Source organism: Eumetopias jubatus, unplaced genomic scaffold (assembly GCF_037043125.1).
Source record: "Eumetopias jubatus isolate StellerSeaLion01/CBP00866 unplaced genomic scaffold, mEumJub1_p1.0 scaffold_8, whole genome shotgun sequence".
NCBI classification, from domain to species: Eukaryota; Metazoa; Chordata; class Mammalia; order Carnivora; family Otariidae; genus Eumetopias; species Eumetopias jubatus.
The window spans coordinates 61,487,918-61,510,249 of NW_028274814.1; the positions used below are offsets into that span (position 1 = coordinate 61,487,918).

Consider the following 22,332-nt stretch of genomic DNA (forward strand, 5'->3'; position numbering starts at 1 on the left):
ATATGTTAGCATTTCTCAGAGTGTGGGTCACAACCTAATAGTACATCATGAAATCCATTTGGTGGGTTATAGCTGTCATTTTAAAAATGAAATGCCAATAATAATAACCAATACTTATTATGTGCTGGGCACTTTTTAAAGATTACATCTATATCTACAAATTCATATCCACAATTCCAAAATCCATAAAGTTCTGAAAAACCCCAAAACTTAAAAAAATGCATTTGATGTTTGATGAGCACCAGGTGTAGTATATAAGAGAAGAATTGCTAAATTTTACAGCTAAAACTAATATTAGCTGTAACATTAATGTTAGTTAGCTGGAATTTAAAGAAAAACTTGGAAAAGAATACATTTTAAACAAAATCTGACCTGAATTCCTTTGGTGGCAAAATCTGACCTGAAACTGAGGGGAGTCTATTTATAGTCTTTATTTGTGGTTTGTGTGAATTATTCATATGTTTGGCTGTGGACAAATTTATGTTTGATTTTGGATACTTTTCTAAGCCCTGATGGGGTGTTATGTGATATGTGTTCTAGTCATCATATTACCTTTCTGAAATCCCCCAAGTTCTGAATTTTGAAACAGATCAAGTTCCCAAATATTTTGGGAAAGGCATTGTGAACTTATAGATATTCATTTAATTCTCATTATAAGGCTACATATTTCTTACTGAAAGTCATGGTTAAAAAAATTGAGGGACACTAATATTTCATGAGTGAAATAGGCTTATTTCATCTGCCCCCAATCCCTCCCAACTCTGGTAACCAATAGTTTGTTTCCGGTATCTATAAGTCTTTTTCTGTCTTGTTTGTTAATTTGTTGTTGTTGTTTTTAGATTCCATATATAAGTGAAATCATGCAGTATTTGTCTTTGTCTGACTTATTTCATTTAGCATTATATTCTCTGGGTCCATTCATTTTGTTGGAAATGGTAAGGTTTCATTCTTTTTTTATGGCTGAATAATATATATATATATTACATCTTCTTTATCCATTCATTTATTGATGGGCAACTTAGGTTGTGTCCATTATCTTGGCTATTTTAAATAGCCTGCAATGAAGACAAGTGTGGGCATATATCTATCTCTTGAGATTGTCTTCATTTTTCAATAAATACCCAGATGTAGAATTGCTGTATCATATGATAATTTTTTGAGGAACCTCCATACTCTTTTCCATAGTGGCCACACCAACTTACATTCCCACTAACTTAGTCTTTGTCTTAATGTCTCTGTGGTATTTGCCTTTACCAGATATGCTTTCTTTTTAGGAACTCCTCTCCTTGTTTACCCAAGTCCCTGTTTTCCTTCTATCAGTCTAGTTGCTCCTTTTCAGTCTCTCTCTCTCTTTTTATCTTTTTAATTTCTTTTTCAGATTTTTCTTCTTCATCTATCTCTCAGACATTGATCCCTGGGATTCTTCCAAAACCATCTTTTATTCTCATCACATTCTATATATGTGATATCACCTATGAACAGGGCATCAGTAACCATTAATACACTGATGACTGCTAAATCTAAATCTCTTCCTTAGATTTTCCTGCTGAGCTTTGGACCCATAGAAAAAACTGACCACCACAGACCCCAAAGATGCCTCTGAATCAACATGGCCCAAATTGAATTCATCATTTTGGAAGGGTGGGAAACCTATTCCAGTGAATTGCATCATCATTTATCCTGTTGGCCATGTCTGAAATTTCAGTTATTTTCTCACTCTCTTAAGCTTCTTGCCTTATCTGTGACAAATACTATTGATTCTATCCCTATATCTTCTGTAAACCATCCTTTTTTCCCCATCTATTTCCATCTATTGCTGTTGTCTTCATTAGGTCCTCCTCACCTCTGTGTGATATTGTAACAGTGTCCTAACTGGTTTCTTCAGTTCTGTACCCTCCTAACTATTCTCTATTTTGTTTTCAGAACAGTCTTTGTTTGCTATCTAGAACAAGGATAAATATTGCAATAACTGACCATTTCCTTCCAGAGAAAACACCAACTTCATAGCATGGAAACAAGGCCCTACCTAATCTGCTAGCCTTGTTAATCTCTTTTTTTCCCACGTCCTAGCTTGCTTGAACTTCAACCACAAAGGATTTATCCCAACACTTGTGACAGGTCATACCATTGCATGCTTTACCCACTGTCTATGCAAGTATTAGTAGTTCTTCTTATTCCCCACATTCCTACCAACACTTGAAACTTTCAGACTTCTTAATATTTTCAATACAATGGGTACAAAATGGTATCTCATTGTTATTTTAACTTATTTCCCCCTGATTATAGTGCATTTGAATAAGCTATTTATTGGCCACCCAGTTTTCTTCTGTGAATTCCATGTTCATATTATTTTTTCCACTTCTATAAGGTTGTTTTACATTTTTATGATTGAGTTCATAGTATTTAAATAAAATAGCATTTAAATATATATACACATATTTTTAGAAGAAGAACTGTGCTGTAATAAAAGAATATTATTCATGTTATTTTAAGTTGCTATAATGGTGATAATTTGTTATTGCAAGCAATAGAAAACTAATATCCACTTATAAATTTTTAAATTGTGTGCCAGAAATGTTGCCAGAGTCTTCTGTCTTCTATTTTTCTAATGATAAACCACTCCCAGTCTTCTATTGTTCCTTCGAAGGTAAGTTTCCTTTTTCTCTAAGATTTTCCTTATGTCTTGAATTTTTCGTTTGTTTGTTTGTTTAAAGGGGGGGTTGGAGAGGAGGGACAGAGGGAGATGGTGAGAGAGAATTTTAACAAGGCTCCACACCCAGCATGGAGCTAAAAATCAAGAGTCTTAACCGACTGAGGCTTAACTGACTAAGGCCACCCAGGCACTCCTCTTATGTCTTCTGTTATAGAAGTTTTTCCAATATGTACCCACAGGTTTGGGTTTTTATTTTTCTGTCTTTTATCTTTCTGGTAGTTGGTAGTGCTTCTTGCATCTGTGGCTTGATGTCTTTCATTAGTTTGAGAACCTTCTCTGCTGTATTTCCACCAGTACTGTTCTACCTTAATCTGTGTCTCCTCCCCTTAAGTAACTTCAATTACAAGTAGGTAGGGTGTTTTTTTTTTTTTTAATCTTTCTCTATTTAACCTTATGATTGTTTCTGTTCTTCTAATATCTTTGCAATTCAGCCTGGGTATTTTCTTCTAAGAATGTTTTAGTGCAATAATTCTCTCTTCTGTTGCATCAAATATATTGTTAAACCCATCTACTTCTGAAATAGTAATTTCTCTTATTGGATTTTTTTAGTTCTAGAATTTCCTTCTGACAATTTAATAATAAACCAATAAAATATTCAGTTTCCAGTTCTATCTTGTCATTTAATTCCTTGAATACTCAGTCATTGTTATTTTAAAATCCCTGTCAGATAACAATAATATCTGCACCACCGAGGCCTGTTTTTAGTGTCCATTTTAACCTTAGTTTTTGGTTAACTTCCCCCCCCCATTTTTATTTATTTATTTTTAAATGGTATTTTATTATGTTATGTTAGTCATCATACATTACACCATTAGTTTTTGATGTAGTGTTCCATGATTCATTGTTTGTGTATAACACCCAGCACTTTACCCATTTTTAAACTGGCTTCCCTTTTTGTTGTTGTTGAGTTATAGAATTCTTCGTATCATCTGGATACTAGTCCCTCATCAGATATATGATTAGTAAACATTTTCTTTTCTTCTATGGATTTTCTTTCTGCTTTCTTTCTTTCTTTCTCTTTTGTTTTGGGGGGGGGAGATTTTTCAGTTGTATGCCTTGTTATTGTTTACTTAGTGTCTAGTATTATAGATTAAAAAAAAAGCTGCAGAGATAGTTTAAGACTCTGAATAGCATTTTCTCAACACATAAAGGATGTACTTAGCTTCTGGCAGCCATCAAAGTTGGGGGTAAATCACTTTAATCAAACCAGGGTGTGAAATGATTTGATGCTATGCCTTAGCTCCAATTAGGATGGTCTATATTGAATATAGCCCTACTATTGGGTGACCCTTTGAAGTTCCAACTGAAAACCTGGGTTGTTTATCAGTGACCCTCTTTCTGGATAGGACCTGAATCCCAATTTTTATTCACCTGGTCCTATGAAACTGCCAGTATATTATTAACTTCTCAGCTTCTTAGCTGCTGCTTTCAAATTAACAACTGTTTTGAGGAGAAAAGCGACTCCAAATGTCAGCCATCACTCTGAGTTTCCTCTTCTAGAAAAGGAATTGTGAGAATAGAGGATGTAAACATCCATGAATCTCAATATACAGTACTAAACTGTTTTCAAAATAGTGGTCTCACTTCATATTCTCATTGCATTGTATGAGAATGCCTGTTTTGCAGAGGTTCACTTTTGAGTAATTTACATTTGTAGTCTTTTCTTTTGCATTACCATTATGGTTCTTACTAAATTGTGGCTATAACATTTTATTCTTTGAAATCTCTAGAATTCCTCTCTGTCATCCTTATCCTACTGTTATTGAATCCTCTGTGGTATGTTTTCTAATTTCTTAACAAGATGTCTTTTTGTTTTTCAGACTTGCTTTTTTTTGCATGGGAGATGAGCACTATTTTGAATTTTGCTTTTAAACAGGTAAGACTCTAGAATAGTTCAGTTATTCCTTTGTTATCATACATGTAATGGAATATGTATAGTTGCTTTTCAAAAATCTTTCATTATTTAAGTGAACTGTTTATTTGTTGACCTTAAATTTTTATTTTATGTACATAAGAATAAATTAGCTCATATAAAAAAATAAAATCATCCATATCACTGCTAGTCACTTCATTTGCCTTCCTTTTGATATCAGTCCAAAAGCTATAGGAAAATACTTCTCACACAGTACATAGAAATTCACAGAGGCAGGGCTGTTAAACTGCTATCACACAGACTTTAGTAGTTATCTTTTTCTCTTTCCAATAAGCCTTCCCATTTATCTTTAGTAGGAAAGTGACTTGAGACCTCTGCTTATAAGTCATTATTTGATGAGAGTGTAGAGCAATGTACCAATCATTCTGTCAGGCGTTTTTGCATGGAACTGATTTGTAAAGAGATTGAAGAGACATATGGCTATGTAACTTTTTTAAAAACAATGACTTTCCATCATTTAAGTCCTGATTTATCTAGTTCTTGGGTTTTTCTTGACAGCTTCATGCTACTTATCTGCCTTTAGGTTTCTACAACTTTAAAGTTTGCTAAAATTACCTTTAGAGTTTCACTTCTTCCAGTATACACCTACCTAACATTCTCCATACAGATTGGCATCTGTGTTCATAGCTGAGGGGTCTGGCAAAGGGGTGAGTATTTAGGACCTCCTAAATTTTTAAAAGACAAACTTAGGAAGACTCAGGGAACTTGATTCAGTTCATTGGTATTACAAGAGAAAAGCCCTCAGATTGGAAGTTTTGGTAATAGATCCTTAATGTAATGAAGAAGTAGGTTAGTACATCATTATATCAGGTTTTAAAACATCTGGGGGAATAATAAATGGGACTTAGTTTGAATTAGAGTCTTTGGGGAATATGAATAGATTTGTAACATCATAAGTTATTTTGGACCAAAACTATTCATGTAGTTATCATTATTTTGCTGAGGCCTATTTCAGTCTACAGTTTACTACCATCCTGATTCTAGATTTATAGAATAAAGAATTGCCTGGGGTGGGAAGAGAAAGTGAATGGGTGGGAAAGTAGCCTTAATATAGTTTGGTCACTCCTGAGTCATCTAGAACTGACCTGGGGGCTAATACATGGTCTTAGATACAGGGGAAAAGATCATGCATAGCTAGTGAAAATTCTAATAATGTCTCCATCTTGTTTCTTGTGTGCCAATAACTTTTTTCCTCCTGGTGGAAGATATTAAACATTCTTAGAGATGATGAATGATAGTAGGAAAGAAACACATTTTATTGAAAACAAACAAATTGATAATTGGCTTCTCTTTCCAGCCAAGATAGAATAACAGAAACCGTATTTGACCACCCACCTGAAACAACTAAAAATCTGGAAAAAATTATATGAACCAATGTTTTTCAAGATATTGGACACTGGTCACTGAAGAATAGTGATCTCTGAAAGACAGAAAATAAATGAGGTGAGCCTTAAAGTTTTCCCACACTACTGCCTTGAGAGAGTTTCCAGGCTGTGTCACAGAGAGGTTGAGCCTGGTGGATTCTCTCACTTGAGGAGATGGAGCTGAAAGCCTGGAGAGACTAAGGTGACAGGAGGTCACAGGCAGAGTACAAGAGAGGAGACTGCTTCAAAAGAGAAAATTCTGGAGATTTTCAGGAGATTCCCTTTAAGTATTCAGCAGAGGATTGATTAGCACGTGCATTTGAGTAAACTCTCTAAGACTGGATAAGAAGAGCACTTGAAAGGATTAGGGAGACCAGCACTCAGAACACTCCCAGGATCAGGAAAAGTGCATGTTCCCATCAGCCAGACTGAAAAACCTCACAATTCATGGGGCATTGGGTAGAGTGCTCAGAAGAGTCTTGCTTCAATAGTGAGGATTAATTCAACGTTGCTCTACTGCCACCTAACAATGTTTTTTGTTTGTTGGTTTATTTATATATTTTTGAATTTAAATTCAATTAACATATAACATATTATTAGTTTCAGAGGTAGAGTTCAGTGATCCATCAGTCTTATGTAATACCCAGTGCTCATTACCTCATGTGCCCTCCTTAATGTCCATAACCCAGTAACCCTATCGCCCCCCTCCAGCAACCCTCTGTTTCCTATGATTAAGAGTCTCTTATGGTTTGTTTCCTTCTCTGATTTCACCTTGCCTTATTTTTTTCTTCTCTTTATTTTTCCCTCTCTTCCGCTATGATTCCACATATGAGTGAGATCATATGATAATTCTTTCTCTAATACTTATTTTGCATAGTATAATACACTCTAGTTCCATCCCTGTCCTTGCAAATGGCAAGATTTCATTTTTTGATGGCTGAGTAATATTCCATAGTGTGTGTGTGTGTGTGTGTGTGTGTATTTGTATGTGTATACCACATCTTCTTTGTCCATTCATCTGTCAATGGACATCTGGGTTCTTTCCATAGTTTGGCTATTGTGGACATTGCTGCTATAAACATTGAGGTGCAGGTGCCCCTTGGATCACTACATTTGTATCGTTGGAGTATAAACTTAGTAGTAGTGGTTGTAGGGTAGCTCTATTTTCAACTTTTTGAGGAATCTCCATACAGTTTTCTAGAGTGCCTGCACCACCTTGCATCCACACCAACAATGTAAGAGTTCCCTTTTCTCTGCATAGCTTCCAACATCTGTCATTTACTGACTTGTTAATTTTAGCCATTTTGACTGGTGTGAGGTGGTATCTCACTGTGGTTTTGATTTGTATTTCCCTGATGAAAAGTGATGTGGAGCACTTTTTCATGGGTCTGTTGGCCATTTGTATGTCTTCTTTGGAGAAATGCCTGTTCATGTCTTCTGGCCATTTTTGATTGGATTTTTTTGTTCTTTGGGTGTTGAGTTTGGTAAGTTCTTTATAGATCTTCATACCAGCCCTTTATTTGTAATGTCATTTGCAAATATCTTCTCCCATTCTGTCAGTTGTCTTTTGGTTTTGTCCACTGTTTCCTTTGCTGTGCAAAAGCTTTTTATCTTGATCAAATCCCAATAGTTCACTTTTGCGTTTATATCCCTTGCCTATGGAGATGTGTCTAGTAAGAAGTTGTTGCAGCCAAGGTCACAGAGGTTGCTGCCTGTGTTCTCCTCTAGGATTTTATGGATTCTTGTCTCATGTTTGTGTCTTTCATCCATTCTGAGTCTATTTTTGTGTATGGTATAAGAAATGGTCCAGTTTCATTCTGCATGTAGTTGTCCAATTTTCCCAACACCATTTGTTGAAGAGACTGTCTTTTTTCCATTGGATATTCTTTCCTGCTTTGTCAGAGATTAGTTGGCCATAGAGTTGAGGGTCATTTCTGGGCTCTCTATTCTGTTTCATTGATCTATGTGTCTGTTTTGTGCCAATACCATACCGTCTTGAGGATTGCAGCTTTGTAATAGAGCTTGAGGTCTAGGATTGTGATGCCACCAGCTTTGGTTTTCTTTTTCAAAATTCCTTTGGCTTTTCAGGGTCTCTTCTGGCTCCATACAAATTTTATTATTTGTTCCAGCTCTGTGAAAAATGTTGATGGTATTTTGAAAGAGATTGCATTGAATGTGTGGATTGCTTTAGGTAGCATAGACATTTTAACAATATTTGCTCTTCCAATCCATGAGCATGGAAAGTTTTTCCATCTCTTTGTGTCTTCCTCAATTTCTTTCCTGAGTGTTCTAAGTTTTCTGAGTACAGTTCCTTTGCCTCTTTGGTTAGATTTATTTCTAAGTATCTTATGATTATTGGTCCAATCATAAATGGGATGGACTCCTTAATTTCTCTTTCTTCTGTCTCATTGTTAGTGTATAGAAATGCAATGGATTTCTGTGCATTGGTTTTTGTATCCTGCCACTTTGCTGAATTCCTGTATGAGTTCTAGCAATTTTGGGTGGAGTCTTTTGGGTTTTCCACATAAAGTATCATGTCATCTGTGAAGAGTGAGAGTTTGACTTCTTCTCTGCTGATTTAGATGACTTTTATTTCTTTTTGTTGTCTGATTGCTGAGGCTAGGACTTCCAGTACTATGTTGAACAACAGTGGTGAGAGTGGACATCCCTGCTGTGTTCTGACCTTAGGGGAAAAGCTCTCAGTTTTTCCCCATTGAGGATAATATTCGTTGTGGGCTTTTCATAGATGGTTTTTATGATATTGAGGTATGTTCCCTCTATCCCTACACTGTGAAGAGTTTTAATCAAGAAAGATGCTGTACTTTGTTACACGCTTTTTCTGCATCTATTGAGAGGATCATAAAGTTTTTGTTCTTTCTTTTATTAATGTAGTGTATCACACTGATTGATTTGTGGATGTTGAACTACCTTTGCAGCACAAGAATAAATCCCACTGGATCATGCTGAATAATCCTTTTAATGTACTGTTGGATCCTATTGGCTAGTATCTTGGTGAGAATTTCTGCATCCATGTTTATCAGGAATATTGGTCTGTAATTCTCCTTTTTGGTGGGATCTTTGTCTGGTTTGGGGATCAAGGTAATGCTGGACTCATAGAAAAAGTTTGGAAGTTCTCATTCCATTTCTATTTTTTTGAAACAGCTTCAAAAGAATAGGTATTAATTTTTCTTTAAACGTTTGGTAGAATTCCTCAGGGAAGCTATCTGGCCCTGGACTCTTGTTTATTGGGAGATATTTGATTACTGCTTCAATTTCTTTGCTGGTTATGGGTCTGTTCAGGTTGTCTCTTTCCTTCTCTTTCAGTTTTGGTAGTTTATACGTTTTTAGGAATGCATCCATTTCTTCCAGATTGCCTAATTTGTTGGCATATGGTTGCTCATAATATGTTCTTATAATTGTATTTCTTTGGTGTTGGTTGTGATCTCTCCTCTTTCATTCATGATTTTATTAATTTGAGTTCTTTCTCTTCTCTTTTGGTAAGTCTGGCCAGGGGTTTATTGATCTTATTAATTCTTTCAGAGAACCAGCTCCTAGTTTCATTGATCTGTTCTACTGTTCTTTTAGTTTCTATTTCATTGATTTATGCTCTCATCTTTATTAATTCTCTTCTCCTTGGTTTGGGCTTTGTTTGCTGTTCTTTCTCTAGGTCCTTTAGGTGTAAGGTTAGGTTGTGTATTTGAGTCCTTTCTTATTTCTTGAAGAAGGCTTGTATTGCTATATGCTTCCCTCTTAGGACCGCCTTTGCTGCATCCCAAGATTTTTTTTTTTTAAAGATTTTATTTATTTATTTGACAGAGAGAGAGAGACAGCGAGAGAGGGAACACAAGCAGGGAGAGTGGGAGAGGGAGAAGCAGGCTTCCCACAGAGCAGGGAGCCGGATGCGGGGCTTGATCCCAGGACCCTGGGATCATGATCTGAGCCAAAGGCAGCCGCTTAATGACTGAGCCACCCAGGCACCCCGCATCCCAAGATTTTGAACAGTTGTGTTTTCATTTTCATTTTTTTTCCATAAAACTTTTAAAATTCTTTAATTTCCTGGTTGACCCATTCAATCTTTAGTAGGATGCTTTTTAGCTTCCATGTATTTGAGTTCTTTCCAAATTTCCTCTTGTGATTGAGTTCAAGTTTCAAAGCACTGTGGTCTGAAAATATGCAGGGAATAATCTCAGTCTTTGGTACAGACTGAGACCTGTTTTGTGACCCAGTATGTGATCTATTCTGGAGAAAGTTCCATGTGCCCTTGAGAAGAATGTGTATTCTGTTGCTTTAGGGATGGAGTGCTCTGAATATATTTGTGAAGTCCATCTGATCCAGTGTGTCATTCAAAGTCCTTGTTTCCTTGTTGATCTTCTGCTTAGATGATTTGTCCATTGCTGTGAGTAGGGTGTTAAGGTCCCCTACTATTGTATTATTATCAATATGTTTCTTTAATTTTGTTATTAATTGGTTTATATAATTGGCTGCTCCCAAGTTAGGGGCATAAATATTTACAATTGTTAGATCTTCTTGTTGGATAGAACCTTTAAGTATGATATAATGTCCTTCCTCATCTCTTATTAGTCTTTATATTAAAATCTAATTTGTCTGATATAAGGATTGCCACCCCAGCTATCTTATGATGTCCATGAGCGTGATAAATGGTTTCCCACCTCCTCACATTCAATCTGGAGGTATCTTTGGGTCTAAAATGAGTCTCTTGCAGACAGCATATTGATGGGTTTTGCTTTTTTTTTTTTTTAATCCAACCTGATACCCTATGTCTTTTGATTGGGTCATTTAACCCATTTACATCCAGTGTAATTATTGAAAGATATGAATTTAGTGCCATTGTATTACCTGTAAAGTCACTGTTTCCTTATATTGCTCTGTTCCTTTCTGGTCTATGTTACTTTTGGTCTCTCTCTTCATTTAAAGCATCCCCTTTAATATTACTTGTAGGGCTGGTTTAGTGATCACAAAGTATTTTAGTTTGTTTGTCCTGGAAGCTTTTAATCTCCCCTTCTATTTTCAATGACAGATAAAGTATTCTTGGCTGTATATTGTTCTCACTGAACAACCTGGATATATCATACCAGTCCTTTCTTACCTGCCAGGTCTCTGTGGATAGATCTGTTCCTAAAGTTTCTACCCTTGTAGGTTATGCACTTCTTGTCCTGAGCTGCTTTTAGTGTTTTCTCTTTGTCTCTGAGATTTGCAAGTTTCACTATTGTATTTCAAAGTGTTGACCTATTTTAATTGATTTTGAGGAGGGTTCTCTTTGCCTCCTGGACTTGAATGCCTGCTTTCTTCCCTAGATTAAGGAAGTTCTCTGCTATAATTTGCTCTAAAATACCTTCTGCCCCCGCTTCCTCTTCTTCTGTGATTCCAATTATTCTAATATTGTTTTGCTTTATGGTATCACCTATCTCTCAAATTCTCCCCTCATGATCCAGGAGTTGTTTATCTCTCTTTTTCTCAGCTTCTTTATTCTCCATCATTTTTGTCTTCTATATCACTAATTCTCTCTTCTGCCTCTTTTATCCTTGCAGTTAGAACCTCTTTGATTTCAACTTGATTCAATTTTAATTCTTTCATTTCTTGAGAAAGGAATTCTCTAGTGTCTTCTATGCTTTTTTCAAGCCCAGGTAGTATCTTTGTAGTTGTTATTCTGAACTCTAGTTCTGACATCTTACTTATATCCATACTGATTACGTCCCTGGCAGTCAGTACTGCCTCTTGTTCTCTTTTCTTTTCTTTATTTTTTAAAGATTTTTTATTTATTTATTTGACAGAGAGATAGAAGGACTAGTAGGCAGAGAGGCAGGCAGAGGGAGAAGCAGGCTCCCCGCTGAGCAGGGAGCCTCTTGTTCTCTTTTCTGAGGTGAGTTTTCCATCTTGTCATTCTGTCTTGCAGAAAATGGTCGCTTTTCTATTTGTAGAGTTGCTCCTATTCTTCTTAGATCTCGGGTTGAGTTCGCAGATGTTCAGAATGATTTGATAGCTATCTAGTTCAATTCCTGGGACCAGACAAAATTAAGGTCTCCTACTCCTCTGCCATCTTGGACTCCTTGCCACTAAACAAATTTTAAAAGCAAGTCCCAAAAGGCTCAAACTATTTCTAAGTAACTTAGTTTCATTCCCGAACAAAGCTCAAGAATATATTTAGAAATACAAAGATATTCCAGCATTCAAATAAGATAAAAATGTCAATTTCTGGCATTTAATAAAAATTACCAGGCATGTAAATAACTTGGATAATACAACCCATAATAAGGAGAAATAAAAATCAAAATTGATCAAAATTGATTCAGAATGGACAAAGATGTCAGAAATAGCAGAAAAGGCAAAGTCTTTGTAACTATATTCTGTATATACAAATCTAGATGAAAGATTGAACATGACTGAGACACAGCTGAGGTAAAAATACACTAGATGGGATTAACAAGATTAGTCATTGCAGATAAAAACATTAGTGAATTTGAAGACATAGCAATAGATATTATCCAAAATGAGACACACAGAGAAAAAAAGACTGAAAAAGAACAGAGCATTAGTGAATTGTGGGATAACTTCAAATGGCCTAGTACATGTGTAATTGGAGTCTTTAAAGGAAAAGAGAGAGAAGGAGAAAATATTTTAAGAAACAATTTCCTAAAATTTTCTAGAATTTAAAAATTTTAAGTCTATATATTTGCAAATCATAGAAGCTCAACAAAGTCCAAGCATAGAATTCCTAAAGAAAGTTACACCAAGGCACATCATAATCAAATCTCCCCCAAAGCAGCAAGGGAAAAAGATTAATCATATACAAAGAAACCACCATAACACTATAGGCTGATTTCTCAACAGAAACTGTGTAGGCCAGGGGAAATGGGATAGTATATTCAAAGTACTGAAAGAAAAAATTGCCAACCAGATACACTTTACCTTGAAAAGCTACCCTTTAAAAGTGAAAGGGATATAAGGCCTTTCCCAGGCAAACAAAAACTAAGGGAATTTTTCACCATTAAAATTGCCTTACAGTAAATGCTTAAAGGAGTTTTTCAAATGGAGTCAATAAACACACTAAACAGGGCACCTGGGTGGCTCAGATGGTTAAGCATCTGCCTTCGGCTCAGGTCATGATCTCCAGGTCCTGGGATCAAGCCCCATGTCAGGCTCCCAGCTCAGCTGGGAGTCTACTTTTCCCTTTCCCTCTGCCACTCCCCCTGCTTGCACTCTCTCTGTCTCTCTCTCTCTCTCAAATGAATAAAATCTTAAAAAAAAAACACACTAAACAGCAACATCAAAGTATGTGGAAGTATAAATCTCAGTAGTAAAGGTATATATCTATATATCTATCTCTCTGTCTATATAGTCAAATACAAAATAATATGACACTAGTAGTGGTGCTCAAATTACTAATAACCAAACATAAAAGTTAGAACAAAATATTAAGAATAACTATTACCATGAAAATTTGTAAAGGAGTCACATTATTTAAAAAAGCCAACTCTGACTTCATAACACAAAGTGTGTGTGAGGTAAAAGTGTAAAATTTTTATATTGAATCGAACTTAAGTAATTATGAAATCAAAATAGACAGTTAAAGCTACAAGAAGATTTATATAAGCATTATGATAACCACAAAATCCCTATAAATTTCATTACAGAAATTTATCAAATAACAAAACAGAGAGGAAGAAAGGAATGAAGGAACTGCAGAAACAAAACAATGAACAAACAAATGGCAAAGCAGGTTTTTATCTATTGATAGTAATTTTAAATGTAAAATGGGTTAAATTTCCCAATCAAAAGGCATAGAATAGCTGAATAGATTAAAAAGAAAACAATATCCAGCAATGTGCTGTTTACAAGAGATTCACTTTAGATATAAGGACACACATAAGTTGAAAGAAAATAAATAGAAAATGATACTTCAGGCAAATGCTAACCAAAATAAAGCAGAGGTGGCTATACTTATATTAGACTAAAAGACTTTAAGTAAAAACTGTCATTAAAGACAAAGAAGGTCATTATATAATGATAAAAGGGTCAATTCAACAGGAAGATGTAACAATTGTAAATATTTATGCACCCAACATCAGAGCACCTAAATATATAAAACAAATACTGACAGAGCTAAAGGGAAAAGTGACAACAATACAATAACAGGAAACTTAGATCCACACTTTCAATAATAGACTATTGAGGGTAGAAAATCAATAAGGAAACAGCTGACTTGAACAACTCAGTAGAACAAATGGGTATGACTATTATACAGCCACCCTACAGTGGCAGAATACATTCTCCTCAAGCACACACAGAACATTCTCCAGGATAGATCACATGTTAGGTCACAAAACAAGTCAACAACAATTTAAGATTAAAAACATCCCAGCTATCTTCTCAAACCACAGTGGTATGAACCTAGAAATCAATAACAGAAAACAGGAAAATTCATGAACACATGGAAACTGAACAACACATTCTTGAATCACCATTGGATAAAAGAGGAAATCAAAAGGGAATTTTAAAAATAATTGAGATGAATGAAAACAAAAAATACAACTTACCCAAACTAATGGGAGGCAGCAAAAGCAGTACAAGGAGGGAATTTTATAGCATTAAATGCCTACATTAAAAAAGGATAAAGATCTCAATTACAATACTCAATTTTACAACTCAAGGTATATGAAAAGTTGTTTAACGTCATAAATTGCCTGAGAAATGAAATCAAAATCACAATGAGATATCACCTCATACTTGTTAGGATGGCTATTATCAAAAAGAAAATATGGGGCACCTGGGTAGCTCAGTCGGTTGAGCATCTGCCTTCAGCTCAGGTCATGGTCCCAGGGTCCTGGGATAGAGCCCCATGTCGGGCTTCCAGCTCAGCGGGGAGCCTGCTTCTCTCCCCCCCTCCCCCTTGCTCGTGCTTTCTCTCTCTCAAATTAATAAAATCTTAAAAAAAAGAAAATATAAGTGCTGGTGAGGATATGGAGAAAAAGGGACACTTGTACTGTTGGTGGGAATATAAATTAATAAGGCCATTATGGAAACATATGGAGTTTCCTAAAAATATTGAAAATATAACTACCATATGATCCAGCAATGCCACTTCTGGGTGTATATCCAAATTAGTGAAATCAGGATCAGGAAGAGATATCTGCAGTCATGTTCATTGCACATTATTCACAATAGTCAAGATATGGAAACAGCCTAAATGTCTTCAATAGATGAATGGATATAGAAAATGTCACACACACACACACACACACACACTGAAATATTCAGTCTTTAAAAAGAAGGAAATCCTGACTTCAACATGGATGTATGACAACATGGATGGAATTGGAGGACATTATGCTAAGCAAAATAAGCATGACACAGAAAGAAATATTGTATGATCTTGTTCGTATGTGGAATTTAAAATAATCACACTTACAGAAGCAGAGTAGGATGGTGGTTGTTGCTAAGGACTGTGAGGAGGAAGAAATAGGGTTATGTGGTTCAAAGGGTACAAAGTTTCAGTTAAGCAAAATGAGTAAGTTCTGGAGATCTAATGTACAGCACAGTGACTATGTATATGATACTGTATTATATACTTGAAAATTGCTGAGAGGATAGATCTTAATGTTCTCACCACACACACCAAAAAGGTAATTATGTGAGGTAATGGATCTGTTAACTAACCTTATGGTAATCCTTTCACTATATATATATATATATATATATATATATCAAATCGTCATGTTTTACACCTTAAACTTACACAATATTATATTATATGTCAATTACAACTTAATAAAAAAATAAAATCAAATTATACATCATGTGTATGTGTGTGTATATATATATGTATGTATATATATATACACATACCATTTTTATGTCAATGATATCTTAATAAAGCTGTTGAAAAAAAAAGAAAGAATTCATCACAAGCAGATCCATATTATAAGAAAGGAAGTTCTTTTTCAGGTAGTAGCATAATTATAGGGGATGGAAACATGACTTACAAAAATAAAGCACTAAAAACACTGGAAAGCAGTGAAAACATATAAGGGTAAATATATAACATATTTTTCTTATCTTTTAAATTTCTTCTAATAATTATTAAACAAAGTAACTATGGAGTATGGGATTATTACATACATAGAAATAAAATATGTGATAGCAAAAACACAGTATCTGGGATAAAAGAAATAAAAGAATAGTATTGTAAAGCTCTTATACTATTTGTGAAGTGGTATAATATCACTGGAAGGTAGTCTGTGATAGGCTGAAGATATATCCTATAAATCTGAAAGGAACCACTAAAATAACAGAGTTATAGCTAATCAGCCAACAATGGAGATAAAATGGAGTCACTGATAATATTCAATTCAAAAGAATACAGAAAAAGAGGAAAAAGACAACACAGAATAGTTGGGGCAAATAGAAAACTAATAGCAAGATAGTAACCCTAACCCTAACCATATTAACAATTACTTTAAATGTAGTTTAAATGCTCAAATTAAAAGACAGAGATTAGACTCGATAGAAGAATAAGTCTCAACTGCATGCTACTTACAAAACATACATTTTAAATATAAAGACACAATAGGTTAAAAGTAAAAGAATGAAAAAAGACTTACCATGCTAACAATAATAAAAGGAAAGTTGGAGTGGCTGTATTAATATCAGTAGATTTCTGAGCTAAGAATAATGCCAGGGATAAAGAAGGTCATTTCATAATGACATAGAGATCAGTTCATTAAGAGGACATAACAATTCCAAATGTTTGCAAATCTAGTAACTGAGGTTCAAAGTACATAAAACAAAAACTGATAGAACTGCAAGGCAAAATCAACAAATCCACAATTATAGTTGATTTTAACATCTCTTTCTCAAAAATTGATAGAACAAGTAGACATAAAATCAGCAAAAAGACAGTAACTTAATGCCATCAATACCTGACTGACATTTATAAAATACTCTACTTAACAACATCAGAATATAAATTCTTTGTAAGTACACTCAGAACTTTTACCAGGATAGACGATATCCTGATTATAAAACAAGTCTCAACACATTTAAAAGAACCCAAGTCATTCATACAAAGTATGTTCTTTGACCACTATAGAATTAGAAATTGATAACAAAAACATATCTGTAAAATCACTGGAACTGGCAAATTTGTCAATATTTCTTATGTCAACTTCTTATGACACAAAGATCAAAGAAATTAAGTGGAAATTAGGGAATATTTTGAAGTGAATGAAAATCCAACATATCAAATTTGTGGGATGTCACTAAAGATGTACTTAGGGGAAAATTTACTAAATGCTTATATTAGAAGAGAAAGGGGTATCAAATCAATGATCTCAGACTCCATCTTGAGAAACCAGAAAAAGAAAAGGAAATTAAACCTAAAGTAGGCAGAAGAAAGTAAATACATATCAGAATGGAAATCAGTAAAATAAAAAAACAAAACAAAAACCACAGAAAACCAATGAAACCAAACACTGGTTGTTTGAGAGGCTCAATAAAGCTGATGACTCTTAGGCAAGATTGATCAGGAAACAGAAAGAAGACACATCTGACCGGTATCAGCAATAAGAAATGTGACATCACTACAGATTTTACAGATACTAAAAGGATAATAAGGGAATATTATGAACAAGTTTATGACAATCTGACAACTTAGATGGAATGGACAAATTGTGTGAAAGACACAAACTATCCAAGAAGAAATAGATAACTGGAATATCCTGATATCTATTTTCAAGAAATAGAATTTGTAGGTAAAAACCTTCCCACAAAGAAACTGCAGGCCCAGAATGCTTCACTGATGAATTCTATAAAATATTTAAGAAAAGTTACTTCTATACAAACTCAGCTAGAAAATGAAAGAGGAGGGAATATATCCCAACTCATCCTATGAGGCAGGCTTTACCCTGATTCCAAAGCAGACAAAAGACATTACAGGAGAAGAAAACTACAGATCAATACTCTTCACAAACACAGGTGTAAAGATTTGAAACAAAATTTTAGCCAATAAAATTCAATAATATATTAAAAGAATAAACATTATGATCAAAGGAGCTTAAGTGTGTAGGGTTGCTTCAACATTGAGAAAGAATAACCATATGATCATCTCAGTAGATACATAAAAAGCATTTGACAAAAATCCAATATTCATTCATATTCATTGCCACAATTAAACATTCAGAATCATGATCCTGTTACTCCTTTGTTTGAAACTTTCCCATTGTTTCCCATTTCCTATTGTGAAAATCAAATTCCTCATCCTGGTGTTCAAGGCTCACTGTGATCATTCCCCAACCCTGGCCCCTACAACCCTGTTACACCAATTGATGCACTGTTCAGTGGGGCAATGCTATAAAATGCCTTATACCTACCTGGTCCTAGTGTTTTCTGCCTCCTTCACTTCGTTTATGCTGCTCCTTCGTTCTAGGCTGGTGGTTCTCAACCTTGACTATGCATTAGAATTTCCATGGGATTTTAAAAAATTACGATGGTCAATTCTACCACTAGAAATTCTGACTCAAAGAGTCTAGGATAGGGTCAGGACATTAAAAACTTCTCAACTGATTCAATTGTGTAGGTAGGATTGAGAAGTAGTGCCCTAGAATGTTCTCACAGACTCCAAATTTGCATATCCAAAATTTATGTATCTTTTTTTATGTTATGTAATCACCATACATTACATCATTAGTTTTTGATGTAGTGTTCCATGATTCATTGTTTGCATATATCACCCAGTGCTCCATACAGTATGTGCCCTCTTTAATACCCATCACCAGGCTAACCCATCTCCCCACCCCCCTCCCCTCTAGAACCCTCAGTTTGTTTCTCAGAGTCCATAGTCTCTCATGGTTTGTGTCCTCCTCCAATTTCCCCCCCTTCATTTTTCCCTTCCTACTATCTTCTTTTTTTTTTTTTTAACATATAATGTATTATTTGTTTCAGAGATACAGGTCTGTGATTCAAGTCTTATACAATGCACAGCGCTCACCATAGCACATACCCTCCCCAATGACTATCACCCAGCCACCCCATCCCTCCCAACCCCCACCACTCCAGCAACCCTCAGGAAACAAAATTTATGTATCTTTCTAAGATAATTCTAATTAACAACTCCTTCACAAAATCTTCCCAGATCATCCTCTGCTGGGAGAAAATTCTCTATATGCCTTGATACTTTATTTGCCTCTTTCAATCTTTATACCGGCAGGCATTTCCTGATCTGAGTAAAAGTTCTTAAAACCATATTCACAAGTCTTTTTTTTTTCTTTGAATTTTTGCTTCAAATAAGTCATCATTCTTAACATGTTAGATAGATGTTGAACGAATAATTTGATGAAGTGTTTTTAGATGGTTGAGAGAACACTTTATTCACTACAGTTGAATGGTAATAGTGGTTGATTTTAGGAAATCTGACCTAAGGGGAAAACAGTTTCCTTTATGTCTGAACTTCAAACCTAGCTAATAACTTCTCTTATCCCTCTCACACCCTCTGGGGACATGTGTTTATTTCTAATAATTCACAATTCAATCTGTTGTTAAAGCGACAAGAAAAGCAGGGTTAAGTAAATGTAGATAAGTCAGCTCTTTTATTTTAGCTCTAATATCAACTTTCTTCCTGATCAATTCTTTTTGCCATAGATACCAACAACTATAAAAATGGATCAATGAGTAAGTCTATGTTTTTCTTTCTGTCTCGAACTCAAGTGCCTAGTAGAAGAGAAAAAAGACACTACATCCATCTGAATGATTTGCCAATAATAAAAAAATAGAGTTGACTTTATTTGTAGGGATTATGTAGTGATGTTTTCACCTGCCTCTTTGAAAAATCAGCATCCTTTGTTTGGTTCCCTAGAAAATTACAGTGGTTTCTTATCATTCCGCAGGACATGAAACAGTAATATTTCAATAAACTGCTTAGGGTTTTAGATGAAATCATGGATGTAATATCAGATTAGAACTTTATTACCTACTGAAGTAAAGTAGCTCCTATTCCAATAGAAGATATTAAATAGTTAAAATAGAATAGGTACCTGGATCTAGATTGGCCCACTTCTTCAAGAATCATAGAAAAGTGTTTCCAGGCTTTCTCAGCATGGAATGAATGTGGAAGAAGTTTCTTTGAATCACCAAACAAAGATAGGAAATAATCTTCTCCTTCCCCAGTTACTGGTGTCTCAGCAGCAAGGAGCAGAGCCTGTCTCTTTGTCATTATGGAGCTGTTGACTCCTTTCAAAGAAACCGAAGAGGAAAGCAACAAAAAGTAGTAAATAAAAGGACATTAAAGAACACAAAGCCACTATCTCTATTTTTTGCTTCTACAAAATTATATTCTTTATACATTTTACTGTCACTTTCAAACTCAATGAGGATAATTAAAAGCTATAAACCAAAGTCTATGAAGTAAGTAGTAAGTGATTATTTTTGTGACACACAATTCCTAGAGATTATGTCAGTTATCTTAAAATATCAATAATGCCATTAGCATAATGACTTTTATTTAACTGATTATTCAGTTGTAGTAGAAGCATCATAAGTTTTCAAGGAGGTAAACATCTGAGTTTCTCAAATTTGGATATGTTATATATAAATACAACTTGATTTCATATTAGCCATCCTCCCCAAATTACTACCCCTAAATTAAAGCCTCAAATGAACCCTTCCTACCAATAATTAGTAATTTTGCCAGGTAAAGACTTAAATTTCCTCTATTCAACTAAAATAGTTTATTAGAAAGATAGAGTAATGCTTAATCAGACTCTAGTATCCTCTTGGAAAGTTGTTCTTTTAAAATTATCACTACTAAGATTTAAATACAGAACAGTTTTTATAATTTTGCATGGAAAGAAGCAGGCTGGGTAAATCTAATGATGTGTCTGCAAAGAGTGAGTGAAACTACAGAGAGAGACAATAGTGAAGTGGATAGAACACTGTGTCTTGGAGTTAGACAGACCTGCAATTTTATCCCAGCTCTGCCACTTAGTAAGACAACTAATTCTCCATTTTCCTGAACATAGAATAAGGCAATGTGAAGATTGAAGAAAATGTAGATAACTTTCCAGTGTAGTGTCTAGTTTTTAACAGGTATTTAGTAAGTGATAGCAATTATTGTAGTTCAGGGGCTTTGGTTGATGTGACACTGTGTCCAAAATCATCAAAGGACTGAGACAATCTAGAGTATGCTTTATATTCTTGTATCCTTAACAAAACCAAAGCAAGGTGAAAGATGAAAAAGAATAAACACATAGTTTCTAAAGAGGATTAAAGAAATGTTTGGAATTAAATTAGTTCATTCCCAGTCACTTGAGTATTTACTTAATCCTTGAGTTCCTTTGGGGAAAGAGATTATATAGTATTCTTTTTAATGGCTCATCTTGAGGGATGAAAATCTTTATACTATAAAAAGGAAGAAGACAGATTAATTTTAGTCCTAGTTGTTATTTCACCTAGAGGAACAGATGGAACGGAACCAAATGCAACAAGTTTCAGTGGACCAGGCATTTATCTACAGAACCTGAATCTACAGCAACTGAAGAAGACTACACACCCCAGCTCAACTCTCATCTTGCAAGGGGAAACTACTATATTTTGTTTTTCCCCTAAGAGCTTGCAGTTTAATCCAAATATAGAATATATACCATGATGATACAGGGATAAAGAAGGAAAAATATTCCCTCCCTGGATGTAAAGTTGGTATTTTCACTTTTGAGTATATGGATTTTGGTCATTGCTAAAGGTCAGTGTGATCTTAGGAGGCTTCTTTAAAAAGTGCATTATAGGCATACAAACAATGAAGCATAGGGAATAATGGCAGATCAAAATCCTACATAACACTGTGTCACAAGCTTAGGAAAATGCCAGAAACAAAATGAAATATAGACAAGCAGCAGCCAGGCTTAAATATCCACAGAATAATAGAGGAAAATAGAGACATCAAGTAGTCATGGGTGTGTTTATGCTACCAGTTTTGAAACTTGTTGACTGGTAATTGAAATACAGATCCCCAATCTAGCCTATTCAATGAGGAGGTGCTTACAGATATATTCATATTCATGACTAATTTTTTATTAAGCACTTACTATATGCTAGGTGATTTTCATAAGTATTTTATTTAATCCTTAGGCCAGCCCTGTGAAGTTGATATTTTAATCCCTATTTTGCACTTGTGGGTAATGGAACTCAGGGATACCTAACCTATTATCTCACAGTGTAGGTAGAAATATCCTTTAGACCTAAGTTCTCTGTTTCCAAGACCATGATTTTTTCAGTAAACCATGATAACATACCTTTAAAGTTCCCTAACATCATGA

The 22,332-nt window shown here is 34.8% G+C and overlaps 1 protein-coding gene across 1 annotated transcript in view; it reads right to left on the reverse strand.

The window, feature by feature from the left end:
* LMNTD1 (lamin tail domain containing 1) overlaps positions 1–22,332 on the reverse strand; it is a 139,445-nt gene that overhangs the window by 104,838 nt on the left and 12,275 nt on the right. Inside the window, exon 4 of the mRNA XM_088025709.1 lies at positions 20,056–20,251. Coding sequence (XP_087881835.1) covers positions 20,056–20,251 — 196 coding nt within the window. The remainder of the gene's footprint in view (positions 1–20,055; positions 20,252–22,332) is intronic.